This window comes from Delphinapterus leucas, chromosome 4 (assembly GCF_059928025.1).
Source record: "Delphinapterus leucas isolate spDelLeu-1000000601 "Yukka" chromosome 4, BTC_Dleu_Yukka2, whole genome shotgun sequence".
In the NCBI taxonomy this organism is placed as follows: Eukaryota; Metazoa; Chordata; class Mammalia; order Artiodactyla; family Monodontidae; genus Delphinapterus; species Delphinapterus leucas.
In genome coordinates this window covers 18,855,205-18,870,997 of record NC_143132.1, presented here as the reverse complement: position 1 = coordinate 18,870,997, position 15,793 = coordinate 18,855,205, and the positions used below count along the sequence as shown (strand labels likewise).

Below are 15,793 nucleotides of genomic sequence, written 5' to 3'. Positions count from 1 at the left end.
CACACACACACGAAGACAACAATAAATCACATTGTTAGAATGTGACTTGTGTTATGGAGAAAAAGAAAGAAAGATCAGGGTTAAGAAAAGAGTGCCGGGGAAGGAAGGGGGACACTGCAGCAGTAAGTAGGTGGCCAGGCTCAGTCTAATTGAGAAGGTGACGTTTAGACAAAGAGCTGAACTGAAGCCTTACTTCCCAGTTACCTGCTGCAAGAACAGGCAAATGAAAAAACTAGCACAAAGGCCTTTGGAAGTGAGTATGCCTGGAAACGGGAAAATTCCAAGATGAGCAAGGTCTGTGTGACCAGAGCAGAGGAAGCAAGGGAGAGAGCAGTGAGACAGGCAGAAAGGAAATAGGGACAGATCATGAAGGGCCTTGAAGCCATGGTAAAGGCTGTCAGGAACCCATAGGGATTGTTTTGAGGAGAGAAAAATGTGATGTGATGTGTTTTAAAAGGATCGTTCTGTCTGTTAAGGGACAAAGCAGAAGATGATCTTTTAAGAGTAAAAGATGAAGATGAGGGTGGCTTGGTAAAGTAGCAGGAAGTTGGTAAGGGGTTCTCATGGAAGGTACCCCCCAATACCCACAAAAAGAGACATGAGAAAGAGCACAGATTTACTTTTTTTTCTCACCCCAAAATTCTGTTTCCTAAACCATAGGGTAACCAGATACTAAGGGAGACATTGTTTTCACATGTTGGTGAAGGTTAATTTCAGTTTTGATAATGATGCATCAATGCCTGTCACAACATTTCCACTTCACACTATAATCTCCTCTCTTAGTGTCAGGCAGAGCTCTATTTTTTGTGGGGTGAGGATGGTGGGAGAGGGGAGCAGATTTGCTTTCAATTTGTTAGCAAACCCTCGAGCTGCACCCAATGTTCCTGCCACAAAATATACCACCGTCATTGGCGACATGGTGCCAATGAAACCTTTTCATTCCTGTGTTTCCCCCAGAAAATTTAATAATTGTAAGGGGCGTTACATCAAATAAGGTAGAGACGGTTATGGTCTTAGAATGTGGTAGAGAGCACTTTTTTTGGCACGGATGGAGAACCTCCGTACCAGGGACACCATCAAATTTAACTGCAAATGCACCAAATGCTCATTTTAGTTCTGATTCTGTAATCACTGCATAGTGCCCCTTTCCTATTCATATTAAAGACAGCAAGAACGGGGCGTCAAAAGTTGGGACATGGTGAAAAATTGCCGCTATCATTTTGATATCCGTTTGTCTCCTCAATCTCTAGGGTGACATATAATTTTAAGGTCATAACGGGCTCAGGATGCAAAAGGAGAAATAACCACATCTTCAAACAGTAACAACTATGACTACCTCTCTAAACAGAGGCCATGAATGGCATGTAGTCAATATACTAATGTTAGAGTCTAACAAGAAAATTTGGTTGGTCTCCTGTCATCAGCAAAAAGGCAATTTATCTCTATAGCATTGACAACAGAAGATAAAAGTAAATTAAGACCCATACAGTCATTGCCTCATCATTGAAAATCCTATTTTATACAGAGCTAGTAATGCTGTCACATGAAATGGCTGTGATTTATATGATGGGTGGCAATGAGGATAATTTATATACAGGAAATACAAACCTGTAAAGGAAGATTTGATGCAAAAATTTCATCTCTCCACACGGCAGAGCTTATAGACTGACACCCCAACTTTAAAAAAGAGAAAAAAAGTCTCTCCATTTCTCTAATTGCAAAATAACTAAGATCCCTAATGCATTCTAAACTCAAGTATTTATCAAGTCCCAGTTAGATGAGACATTTATAAGGTGAAAATAGTCTGCGATCCTTATATGTGGTACCAGACTCTACAAAAAAAAGAACAAAGGCACTTTCCCCTGACATGCCCTTGTAACACACTTATTTTATAGTCAGTGCAGTCATAGTTGGCAGACTATCAATGCATCGTGTGGACATAAGTTAATAAGAATGTAATCTATGCTGCATTTACTCTAGTCAAGCTACATTTCTTTTTTATGTCTTATGGACATGTACTGATGTGGGGATTTTGTCAAATATGTGAAATGAGCATGAACGAATCAATGCTGGTGTTATTTTTATTAATGTCTATATCCTATTTAGCACAATGCACCAAAATATAAGAGCAACTTCAAGTCTGAATCTAAAAACCATATGTGAGGCCATAGCAAAAATCACTGGCATCTAGGATGTCTTAACCTTCAGTTAAGGTTCATTGTTTTTTGTCAATTTGTCAGAGCTATGCTCTATTTCATTAATGGTGGATCATAAAGGGATGACCTGCCACCGTCACTTGATGCTCAACAGATGAGTTCAAAAAGTCAAAATCTTCAGTATTGTCCACTTTCATAGAAACTGTAACCATAAAAGTCACATGGAACTGTTAATCTCTATGGAGGTCTTAAGGATAAAACCAATTTCATTCTACTCCAAGCTTCCACAGCCATGTTCCCCTCCACTTGTGCATTTTAGTTTATATTGTTATTTAATTCCAGCACATACTTGAGTCTCATCACATTGATAAAACTGTCAAGTTATTGAAAGTAGGGTATCTGGTTTAGTTTGCTGGTGTCCCTTGAAATACCTAGCTTAGTACCGGCATGTCCCAGGCTCAAAAGTAACAGCTTTATTAAACCAGGGGTCGGCCTGCTGGTCTCTTTTGGTAAATAATGTTTTATTGGAACACAGCTGTATCTATTCATTTACCTATTGTCTGAGGCTGCTTTTACACTACAACTGACGAGTTGAGTACTTATAACAGAGACCACTGGGCCTGTGGAACTAAAAAACTGACTCTTTGGTCTTTTACAGAAAATTTTTGTCGACTCTTTTATTAAACTATCTAATTACTCTTCTTTGGAAATATTGTAGCTAAAGAACAGAACATATACATAATGAGCAGTTTTTACTGTTCTTAGTAAATGAACTTTTTTTTTCTTTTTTGTTAGATGCTGGTTTGCTGAGCAAATCAATTCTTTTCAATCTTAGGGTTTTTCACTATGGTAGCTTGGTGGAAAAAAAACCATTATTTTTATCCTGACAATTTCTGGATACAAAAGATGTGGCTTCTCATACTTGTCAATACAATAGATTGTATTGGCACTGATGTGACATGTAATTTAATGCACCGCCGCGTCTTTTAATTGTTTTTAATAATGCTTGGCAGTTTCATAAAAATATCAGAGCTCTATTAGTATCAGAGAATGTGTTAACGGGAACGAACATTTGCTCTTTCACAATCAGAAGAACAAGTATAGTTAAGAACAATGGTTCAAGTCTGCCCAAAGACTAGATGGCCTTGGTATTATGATAGGACACTGCAACTCTGGGACTAAGGTGGCACATTCCATTCAAAGGACACACAGTACGTTATTCACAGTGCCACAACTCACTGCAGGTAAAGGGGTCAAAGTCATTGGTCATTCTCTTTGGCCAGACCCCTTGGTGCAGTTGGCTGACTTGAAATTGGCAAGATGCTCTTTGAGACGAAAAGCATCTGTTTACCTTTGGAGATGCAATCTGATGAGAAGAACACCAGGGGAAAAAAAGATCATACTCTCATGATGTTTATGTTTGAAACATAAACTTATCAATAAATATTTCTGTACAAATTTTATTGTTCACAAACACTGCACTGGGCCAAGCGAATGTGAAACCTTTGTATCATCCTAACCCAAATGGGCAGACACAAAATTCATGTCAGAAGCAACTCAAGTTTCATAAGATTTTTAATTCCAAATGGGAAAGGGATTTTTGTAAAGGATTCAAATCCATAAATTTATGAGTAAAATGAAAGCTCTTAGCCTCATGTCTCTACCCTCTCTACCTGTAGTTTAGATTCTTACCTATGATAACAAAACCAAAAAAATCAATGTCCCTTAAAATTGCAATGCTCGAAATCGGTTTTTATGACAAAGATTTAAAATCTAGAAATGCCTAATTATAATAAGAAGTCTTGACAGGAAAATTATTGTATTTATAATGTAGACCATCACACATTTTCTCCACACAAGCAATCTTATTATCAGTTTAACTGAAGAGCTTTGTCTAGCTCATTTCACATTTATTATTTGACCAGAAGCAACTCAGACTGAGAAACCTAGAAGACCACCCACCTTTGTGAAAAAAGATATCCTCCGATTAGCCCTAGGTTGTGAAGCAGCCAAGGGCAAGCTCCAGCTGTCTAATCAAACGGGCTTGCTCACCTTTCTCAGTCTGGCTCATTTTCTCCAACGCCAGTCTGCTCTCTGCATTTGACCTCCAGATGACTATGACTTTTTCAATTCAAATGTACAGCTTTGCTATAAATAAGAAAGCATAGCTGCACAGGCTATAAATAACTAGAAATTATATGCTTTCTCTAGTCTGTTTGTACTAGCATTGCAAAACCCTTCACTTTCTGTGATTGAACAGTCTTTGCAGGAAGACAAGAAAATACAGCTGGCAAAAATCACCCTCACCCTCCTATAATGGAAAGGTGTCATGATCCCACACACACTACAAGTAGATGGAGAAAATTACCGGGAAAGAGAAAATTACAAGAGATTGTCAATGTCTGTTTTGAAGAGTTGAGGACACAAGTACAGTACCTCACGAAAATAAATTTATCAAATGATGATGTTCATTCCCAGTAATTAATAGAAATAGACAATTCTTTCATATGCTTACAAATGACATAAAATGAAACAAAGTAAAAATAATGACTGTTTTGTAAAAGGGTGGGAAAGATTTAATTTACCGATACATGCTGTATTCATGGCATTTAGGAAAAAATGTTTTTAATACCTGTCATCCACTTCCCATGATTTTCTGTATTCTTAAAATGTGCTTCTGAAGCTCAAATGTAATTTTTCTAACCGGGAAAACAATATCAGAACCAAACAGTTGGCCATTTGGAGCGCAGGGCATAGCCACACATGTCATTTAAGTCTCAAACCTGGTCCTGCCACATTTGTTGGCTGGGGACAAGTCGCCAAGCTCTTGAAGCCTCATTTTCTCGTATGCACAAAGGAAATGAGGAAAATGGCCACAAAATATTCTTGAGAAAAAGAAATGATCTATGAAAAATGCCTTGTAAAAATGTAACACGCCATGCGGCTCAATGTACTATCAAGCCCACAGTATAAAATCTAGAGTTCTCCTTAATTCTTCTATGTCTGCCCACTTGCCATACTTTCAACTATAGTTTATCTCTTTTAAGAAAAGATTGTTAGCTTCATCAATTGTGAGACTAGGTTTTTTTTCCCCAGGATGATATAGATAAATGCTAATTTTCACTATACCTAAGCTACAACTGAAATTGTGTCTCCTCCCCCAGAAATCATAAGCATCCGTAGTACATATCATCCCTAACCTAATGCTGGAGGAATCTATTCTGGGATATAATCCACATTTCAAAATGAGTATTTGTGTGTTTGACAACACATTTTTAAACAAAGCTAGACTGATAGGCCAACTGAAATCATCACAATGCACAGACGTTATAAGGTAGGTTAATATAATATTTCTTTAAAGGAAGCTCTTTCCCTACATCTTAATGATGAAATCAGAAGATGGGCACTTCCGTCCCACTAGTGTGCATTCAGGGAGGGGACGGAGAGGTCTGGACTTCTAAAAGCGACCATTTACTTCCTAAAGCATAACAGCTGTCTTGAAACACACCCAACTGAAGCCTTCGCATATGTTACTGGTCCATAAAGTTAGTATCATGCATGCACATTAAATATTTTTCTGGGAAACAAGTCACTTAGACACACAGGCTTTTGCTAAATCGTGCCATCTTGTGAGCTTTAGGAAATAAAATATTGATGCCAAATGAAACACAAAATAACATTGTATATACAATATTTTATAGAACCACATGAAATAAAAAGGAAACTGATCAGAAATAGAAGAAGCTTAGTCAAAGCTCTTAGCCCAACAGTGGAAGCTATCTGGCAAAATTAGATGTAATTACAAGCAAGGCAATGGAAATAAACATTTGGTTAAAAGACAGGTGTTCAAGAAACATAAAACCATGCAAAGGTGAGGAGGCTGGAGCTACAGTCCAGCCATGCAACGTTCTCCTCCCTCCTCCCCTCCCTTGAGTGAATGACAACATACGTTTAACAGGATCTTGGGGAAGAGGTTCCTGGGTGGTCTTGAGTAAACTTTGGGACACTATGGAGAAAATAAGAGAACATAACTAAAAACAAAAATGGAAACATGGGAATGATGGATGAAACTCACTCACACGATTCTACTGACCAAAGGAAATAACAAAAACGAAAACATTGAATTAAAAACAAAAACTAAACAAATATCCTGAGCTTGGGCCCCAGCATGGAACCACGGTAAACACACAAACAAAAGATACTTTTCCACAAACACATCTTGGATTGTGGATATTCTGTCTCTGATAGTACATCCCAGTAACCCGTGGAAGGATTTCTTGCTCCCATCTCCCTCCTTAGTGCCAGGATCACCAATTCCCATCCGTCCCGTCTTCATGGTATCTCTATTCTTTTCACCCATTCCAAGGGCAGCCCTGGCCGTCGGCTCTGGTTACTGACTGAAGCTTTTACTCTCCACTTACACCTGTCCCCTCTTCTAACTGGCCTTCAGCCTCCCGTGTTTGCTCTCTGGATACATTATTCTATAACCCACCTCCCCTGAAACTAAGTACTGACTGTTTGTCCATTACACCTTTGTTGGGAGCATCTATCTTTGGCAAATTTCTTGGCAAAGGGTGTGCCATCCAGAGCACCTCTAGAGGCTCCATCTGATCTGTGGTGCCCATGGCTCTTGCTCCCAGTCTGAGTCAAATCAAACTAATCAAATGGAGGGGGTGGGCAGTGAGGGTAATAGTGAGAGTTTTGGGAGGGCGGAGGATAATTTTTAATTTTTTTTTTTTTTTGGCAGCACTGCGGGGCATGCAGGATCTTAGTTCTCTTGACTAGGGATTGGACCTGCGCCCCCTGCAGTGGAAGGGCTGCGGCCTAACCACTGGACCACCAGGGAATTCCTGATAATTTCTAATCCTTGATGCAAATTCATCACTGCTAATAACTTTTAAAACCCTCTTTCTTATTATATATATGTATATATTTGTATATATACCCACACATACATATTTATATTTCAAAACATAAATCCACCCCAGGGAAAGGGAGAAAAAAGTTGGAAATCTGCCAGGAAATCTCCCACAGCAGGGAAACCAGCGAGAATCATTATAACAAAAGCCCTTTGTTTAAGAGGCTCTGGGCAACAGAATCCGCCATTGTCCTCCAAGTTACCTAACCTAATTAACGTTTTTGTTTGAAACTCAAGAAGGGAGTCTTTTGAGCTGGAAGCCACAATCTTCCCATCAGAGCCAGAAAAGAAGCCCTTGGGGTTACCAGTTCCTAAACCTGTTCTCACACAGGGTAGAAGTGGAGTCATCTCTCACCCAAGAGACCAACAGGAACTTTTCCAGTAGATTCCACTTAGATACTGGGCTTCACAGTAGAAGGTGTTGATATTGCAGACCCTTTGTTGTTTAGCTTAATCTTATGATCACACTGGAAAACAATTTATATAATCCCTGGGAATCCTAGGCAGGAAATGGTGGCTGTCGCTCTCACCAGAACAACTGGAAAAAGGCAGGAGTCTCTCAAAAGAGAAACATGTAATTATTGAGTTCAACCTTTAATTTATCAAGTTGAGTAACTATTCCTTGAGTAGATCCCACTTCCTTCTAGTGGAATAGATAGATAGATACATAGGTAGGCAGGTAGATAGATAGACAGGTAGGCAGATAGATAGACAGACAGATAGATAGATAGATAGATAGGGGATTTAATGTGAAAGGCTGTTAAGAAGAACAGAGGTCCCAAATGTTTGGTGTGTTACCTCTGGAGAACTATCTCTGTGGAAATAGTTTCAACTTGCATTTAAGTCATCATGACTTTATTTATTCCCCCTGAGTTATGAAAAACTTAAAGTGGAAGAGAAAAAGGCTTGGAAAATTATATTCCCTGAGCCTTAGTCACTAACGCTAAGTGAGGAGTTTTCTTCTGTCCATTCCAAGATAAGACACGAAAACTCGCCATTGCAAACGTCCCTGTGTGAACTCAGGTGCCACTGGGGCATTTCTATCCTCTGGCATCTGAAGTGCATGTGCTCAACTCAAGCCCATGCCCTCGCCACCACAATAAACGTCACGTGTTATGAAATGATACTCATCACGGCAGTACGCCTTGCCAGTGGCACGGAAGCGTCATCAGCCAGGCTTCCGGTGGTAACCCTTATTTACACGTGGAGTGCACATGCAGAGGCCCGAACACAGAGGTACACGGACAAACACGTAAGTATACATTTGCAGAAATAGCTGAGAAGACAAAACAGCAACTCCAGCTTGGCTTAAAGAGAAGCACTCAAAAGTCCCTCGAGACTGCAAGACGGATGCACCATAGCTAGTACAAGAACACATCCACGGCCATGCTTTATCAGAGAAAGACGGAGATGTGTGCTCATGATCGAACGTCCTGGAGGAGATGCCCGGCAATTAGAGACATTGACAGAAACGTGGTTAGTGGTAGCAACAGACCCATTCCCAAGAACCAGGAAAACCAGTCTGTTACAAAGAGCAGAGTCAGTGGCGAGAAAGATGAAAAGGTGGCCAGGCTGGAGGAAGGTCCACTTACTGACGCTGCCACACACGGCCATGCAGTACTCCTCTGTGTCAAAGTTGTTTCGGTTGCCGCCACATCCGCCGTAAAAGAACGGGGCGCACTTCCCTTCAGTCACATCAAAGTACCAGCGGGAGATCATTGCTCGGCATGGCCCCGTCTCGGCTTGTTCAGAGCACACCTCTAATCAGAGGAGATGTGGGGAACCACATTTAGCATGAAAAGGTACGGCTGGCTGTTCATGTACACATGTTTACTATTCTTAACGCGTTAGTCCTCCCAGTGGTAATTGGGCTGGGTTTATCCGGCAGCATCTGACAGACATTTACTGAGGAATTTAATTATCTACCAGGACTTTGGAATTACTTCTGAAACAAAGCAGTGCATGCTCGTCTGGTTTAATGAGTGTAGCTCTCAGTAGTAATAAAAGGATTCCAGCTTGAGGTGAACAGACCTTTTCGGTGCTTTCAGATAATATTAAATGCCTGAAGATGTGCGCACATCGAAATATTTCTTCCCTATAAAAAATAAACTTCTCTTTTAAATAATTTCAAGGCAACTTTAAAGGTAAAAGGATTACATCTGGTTATGATGCAAAAAGTTTAACCTGTTGCAAACACCTGATTGTTTTCCTTGAATAAATGACTGCCTTGACTTAAAGTATAAACTAATTATACATATTCTGAATGTGATCCAGTTTTCAGAGAGACCCAGCCTGTCCACTGACTATATTTGAAAACACACATAAAACCTGTGAAAGTGGCTTCAAGTCGATTACGTTAACTCTAATTAAAGACAAATTCTTCTTTGAATATTTGTCCCTTGGCCAAAAATGTTTCAAATAACAAAACACAGTCAAACAACTCCCATTTGTTAATACATACCATACATTGTTTTACATTATAACACAGCTTACCTGTCAACATGCCTTGCCACCCTCACCAAAATCAGGTTCATAATCCCTGATTGACTGAAAGTGTAGCAACCTGTAGGATTCCATTCGTAAAGTTATTGCAATTAGAATTAGAACTCTACCTCCCATGTATATTCCATTTTTGTTAGAAGTCAAAACGATTTTCCTACTCGGTTTGCGTCCCACCCTAGCTAGGCTTACAGAGACCCTTCTGATACCTCAGCGCACTCAGATGTCTTGCTTATTCTTAGTTTTATTAACATGCCAGGGAAAAGCATCCTTCTTCTAAAAGACAAAAATCCATGCATAACTCAGAGCTTCCTATTAGGAGTATTCAACAGACTACTCTAGGAAGAGTCTCATCAATCAATCACTCAAAGACAAAGATCCACAATGTTGATGTAAAAGGAACTACCGTTTTGCTTTTCTCTACACATACCACTCATTGTTCTTTTCACTCAAGGTCAAGAGGTGATGGCAAAACCAGAAGCTGCTGCCATCATGATGATGTCAACAGAGTAGGGAGGGAGAGTCAGCACTGAGCCCAGAAGGCGAGTGTCAAGCTCTCTGCAGGAGAAGTGTCCTGTGTAATAGATGTCTAAGATGACTCTGGCTCTCTTTGGATGGTTTTAGGATGGAAACAACTGGCTCCAAGAGCATCAAGCTCAACATCACCCATCATTCTGGTCATCTCATTTGGTAGTTACTTTCAAAGTCCATGCTTGCCAAGCCATGATGTGTTTCTAGTTAGTTTTCTTTATGGAATTCTCCTGTACGATAAAAATCTGCCAAACGGTTGACACAGTGTCCCATCCAGCTGGTAATTTGATTTATTCCCCAAATTAAACGACTAGCATTCTAACTTACAAAGGATTAAGTTAGTTTTGGTGTGTGTGTAGGGGGGTCTGATCACCTCTGAGTTACTGACAAAGCAGCTTCCGGGCTGCAGAGCTAGCAGCCATGCGTGCCCACATGAGGAGTCCCTGCAAACCACAGCTCTCAGCTGTCTCCACTCCTGGATGGTATCTTCTCTCTCTTTCTCTCTCTCTCAGTTGTAAGAAACATGAACAGGTTGGCTTTACCCTCCTTTTCTATACCTCCCTCACCAATCTGTACATGTTCACGTGATGTGCTTTCCTGTTTCTAACACATAATGATACTCATCCTTGTACCGATTCCAAAAAGACTGCCAGGCAACCGTGTCTACACTGTGGTTGAAGTCAGACTGAAGTTGCAAGTGGCTTCTGCTACAAAGAAAGGCACAGAAACACGACCCTAAGTCACAGGAGCGTGGGCAACAAACCTCACTGTGTCTCAACGATTCATGCTGCTGCTCACGTTTTATACCTCTTACAGCATCAAATACGTATCTTCTGATACTTGCCTGCCACAGGTCCATTTATACATCACAGCTGTGCAGGGGCAGAAAACGTCTTTATGCTACAACCAATGTACTAAATAAAACTGGTAGAATTTCGGGTGGGTGCAAGTTAAGTAATGGGTTCTCAAAGGAGTTAATCCATGACAGATATTTGCCCTTGTATGTGACCTAATACGATTTCTTACTTTTCACGAAAGCAAAACTTCCTGGTCTAGAACCCAGGTGATATTACAATATATTGTCATTTTCCTATACTACGGGTGAAACATTCATTTTTATTTTATTCATTTTTGTTTTTCTTCTGCCTCATTCTAAATGGCTCTGAAACCCTCTGTTACAGCTAATCGGTAGAGCCCCAGTGAAGAAGAAAAAGGATTCAGGACTCAAAATTCATTTATATATCAACTAAGCAAATAAAATAAACTACCTGAGGAGCCTACAATTCTTGTTGGAGTTTCCAGTTATAAGACCCTTGACTAATCAATCCCTAAAGGCAAATAATCTCCATTTGGAGTGTTTTGTTGGTTCTCCCTGACATTACCATGGCTGCTGGCACTCCTGACTTTAAATGGGCCCAAATACTTTCATGACTCTGGTGTGTGTGGACATAGTGGGGAGTAAGAATCAATCCCACAGTACTCACATACAAGAGGATATTCGAGATAACGTGGTCAGGAGTTGGTATAATAGCATATGATAATCAAATGTCATAATATATGCAGCAACAGACATATCTGAGCCTAGAGGAACAGGAGTGCGAATGTACCTGTCACTTTGGAACCTCTGATCTGCTGACACAGAGGAGTGTGCTCCAGATGTGGACAAGTGATAAAGGGTATCTCATTGTGATCCCTCCAATTATCAGCATTGCTGATCAGCCATCAACCTTGCATTTCGTAGCACTTTCTTTCTGGCAATGAGTAGAACAGCAACGTCCTAGAGCAGTAAAGCTGATTTCACAGGGAATTCTTTTTTTTTTTGCGGTACGCGAGCCTCTCACTGTTGTGGCCTCTCCCTTTGCGGAGCACAGGCTCCGGACGCGCAGGCTCAGCGGCCATGGCTCACGAGTCCAGCCGCGGAGCAGCATGTGGGATCTTCCCGGACTGGGGCACAAACCCGTGTCCCCTGCATCGGCAGGCGGACTCTCAACCACTGCGCCACCAGGGAAGCCCTCAGAGGGAATTCTTGAGTGGGGTGGATCACTTTTCATCTCTCACTCATAACTGTATTTCTACTCTACTGTAGAGCACACAAGTGTTTGATCTCTCTGACCTTTTCTCTAACCCTTCTCTTTACAAAAAACATTGTCCATGTAATTTAAAAGAGAACCTTTCATTAGTCTGGGAGAGGTTGAGGGGTAGTCATGGGGTCAGCACTGGGTAAGCATTATGTTAATGCCTTTACACACGGTATTAGTAAGTATAAAGGAGATGACCAATGACTCTCCCAAGGGAGTGAGAAGAAAGAGCACATACTTGGGCTGAAGAAGTGTTAAGTGGTCAATGTCAAGTTCACAGCTGTGATATTATGCTATAAATGGGGAAAACGGGGTGAAGACTATTCAGGATATCTTTCTATTAATTCCTTCACTGCATGTAAATCTACAATTATCTGCAAAAAACGTAAAAGAAAAAAAATCTCACATTAAGAAACATATGAGGAACGTTGGTAGTTCAGTTTGCCTTGGACTTCTATCTTGTCTCTTTCCCTGAATCATTTATCGTTTCAGAGTAATTTCCCTGAAGGGCTACAAATTTCAGTTTGAGAAACGTTCCTTTAAATTCCTTTCTAGCACTAGAGAAATTACCAGGAAATCTATCCAATCAAGATCCTAACAAAGTAAAACAATTTTAAAGAATTAAGCCTGAAATATATAATTTGAAAGTTCCATGACTAGATTCAGAGAAAAAGAAATCTTGAGACATTTTATTATTTTTTCAAGATATTTTAAATGCTTATGTTTACATTATTATTTTTCTGAATAGAGAAACTTTTTCCTTCCTAATCTTTCGGAAACACTGAAAAAATTCAGTGAAAAACGTGCTTCATATTCATTACTATAATCAGCCAGTGGAAAATTATTTACAAAATCATCCACTAAATGTAGAGCATGTAAAATTAGACCTTATATAATTGTAACTTCAAACAGAATTCATCTGAAAATTAAAACTGCAGCTTCCTTTTCTCATCTTCATTCTCTTCTCAAAATCTAAAATAATAAATGAAAAGATGAACATTTAAAAATTATTTGCTAACTTTATTTTTTGAATTCCAAACCACCTTTGTTTCTATTCAAAGTAAATGTTACATATAATAATGAAGGAGAAAATTTGCCCAGAATTGAAGTAGGGATGCTTCTCAAAGCGAATGTTTCAACTTAGATAGAAACACAGGCAAGACTTAAACATCTAAGGAACTATGATCTTTGCTTATTCATATTTAATTCTTAGACTTTTAAGATCACACATAGGTTTCCTAATATTCACCTAGCTGAATTCTTCTGGCAAGGAAGGCTTATCTCTTCTTTTATAACAGCTCTATTCACCTTTAAAGACAAAGACCATTTAATAAACTGAAATGCTAGTGTACACACAACAGTATGAAAGTGTTCATGTGCTTAAAAAAAAAGAGCATTAAGCATTTTATGTCTTTTAAGGTAGGTCCTTACTGAGATCTGTGCTGGTTTCAACACTAAATTCCATTATCTAAACATCAATACTATACAAATACAATATTTAATATTTTATTAAAATATCAATATATTATTAAAATATATAATATTTCCTACATTATATAAAATGATTATGCAATTCACTGTTCCAAATGAAATGCTTAACCACAAAAAATTAACTGAATAGATGTCAAATTGGAGCAAAATTTTTTATGGACCACCAAATTTAGAAAGCTAATTTTACACTTAAAAAAAAAAATTCAACATAAAGACAGCTGTGAAAGTGGCAACTAGGATAAGGAGAAAATCCCCATTTTCAAGAGTACAGTTATTATAATGCCTTCTTAAAAAGCAGAGCTAACAGAGTAGCAAGTAATTAGCTTTAAATAAAGCACTAACTAAAGAATAATCTCATACTGTAAAGCTTTTTATTATTATTTCATTTAAATAACTGAACTTCAATTATTCTAAGACTATAGGAATGTATGTGAAATAAAACCGTACATTATATGGAATGCATAAAGTTTAAATTTACAAATTTTGAGAAAGTAACCACTTGAATAATCAAACCAATCAAACTAGAGAGTTACTTATAGAAACCTAGGAATTATATATTCTGATATTGTTTAAAAAAACAAAAAAAGCATAATTCCTCCTATAATACAAGACTATGTACACAATTAAGGTTCATTTAGGATAAAAATGACTTAGCTGGCAGTTTTAAACTAGAGTAGAAACAGCAAATGTATGAAGACAAATATAATTTGGTCTTGTGACAAATCACTTGTTTAATATTAACAGTAAAATAAAATGAAACAATGACAGAAGTACAGAAACCTACTAAATATGCTTATCTTTGATATTTCAAATAAATGTTGATTTACCTGCCTAATCATTCAATCTGTTAATAATGAAAATGGCTGACCTCAATGCCGTTTTATAACTTCACTTTTCAGCCTCATTAAATCATTCCAACATGCTGGAAAACCAGTTATTTTTTAAGGATGTATTTTTTGCAAAAATAGATGCATGTACTTTTAATGGGTAAGAGTATTTATAATGTGCTTGCAAATAATAGCAAACAGTAATAAAAAAACAGGTCCAATAGAAAATTCCCCTAATTGAACAATTGTGATCAGATATTTATTACCTACTAATCCTATTTTACTAAATAGAGGCATGTAAAATTAGGCAAGCAAATTTGAACTAAAGTCTTATGACAAATCTCACTTAAGCCCCAAATATGGGTTGAAATATATAAACAAATGATGGGAACAGATGTGCATGGTAATGAAATCACTGACTCAGAATGAAATGATGGGTGCTAATTTGTCACGGAAGTCTCTAGAAGATATCTGCAGTTGGCTTGCCTTTTTACTGAATTGTGTTGATTCTCTAAGGCTATCCAGTACATGTGTCATTCGAGTTACACCTGGCCCGATTCTCACTTCTCTCAATGATGAAAGATTACTTTTAAAAAGGCCACCTGAAAAAGTACTTGTAAAGTGTTTAGACTAACCATACTCTCGTGTTGGTGATGCTGGTCACCAGCATTCACAAAAGGACACTGCTATTTTTCCTAATACCTTTGTTTCCTGTTTGTTATGGGAATAAACTTATTTGTCATCAAGCTGTGTGGTTAGTCTGAAGCACAATACAATATTATAAGAAGCTCTAAACTCTGATAAGACAAGATATCACGTCCTTTGCTGGAAATAAGAGGAAGAGGTTTTTCTTCTTGATTGAGAGGTGAGGTATGCTGGGAAATCTGACTGTGTCCGGAAAACCACAAAAATAAAACTCTCTGATTTATACTGTTTGTCGACTTCCATGGTGTAAATACTCCCACCATTGGTATTTCAAGCTACCAATGGTAGTGGCTCACAAAATTCCTCAGTACTTGAATAATCAGCTTTTACAGGCTAGCAGGAGTCAGCTACACCATATCTATGAGAGGAAATAGGGGCACAGGTGAAACTAGGAACAATTATATAGTTTGGGAAATTGTAAGGATTTTCTAATTTGCTCAGTCATGAGAGTTGAATTTTTACAACATTACTCAGTAAGTAGACCTATCAGGATTCTTTCATACTTGGTGACGTTTGATACTACAGTAAGAGCAATGACACCATAGATAATGATGGTTTCACCACCATAGATAAGAATAATTTTCCTTT

At 38.6% G+C, this 15,793-nt stretch overlaps 1 protein-coding gene across 6 annotated transcripts in view; it reads right to left on the bottom strand.

Moving 5' to 3' along the window:
• Nucleotides 1-15,793, bottom strand: part of APP (amyloid beta precursor protein) — a 277,800-nt gene that overhangs the window by 96,865 nt on the left and 165,142 nt on the right. For 3 of the 6 annotated variants that reach the window (XM_089910360.1, XM_022573575.3, XM_022573665.3), the window contains exons 7-8: nt 8,667-8,834; nt 6,106-6,162 (exon numbers count right to left, since the gene is read on the bottom strand). In XM_089910360.1, coding sequence (XP_089766486.1) covers nt 6,106-6,162; nt 8,667-8,834 — 225 coding nt within the window. The remainder of the gene's footprint in view (nt 1-6,105; nt 6,163-8,666; nt 8,835-15,793) is intronic. The other 3 variants (XM_089910361.1, XM_022573753.3, XM_089910362.1) reach the window with 1 other exon arrangement.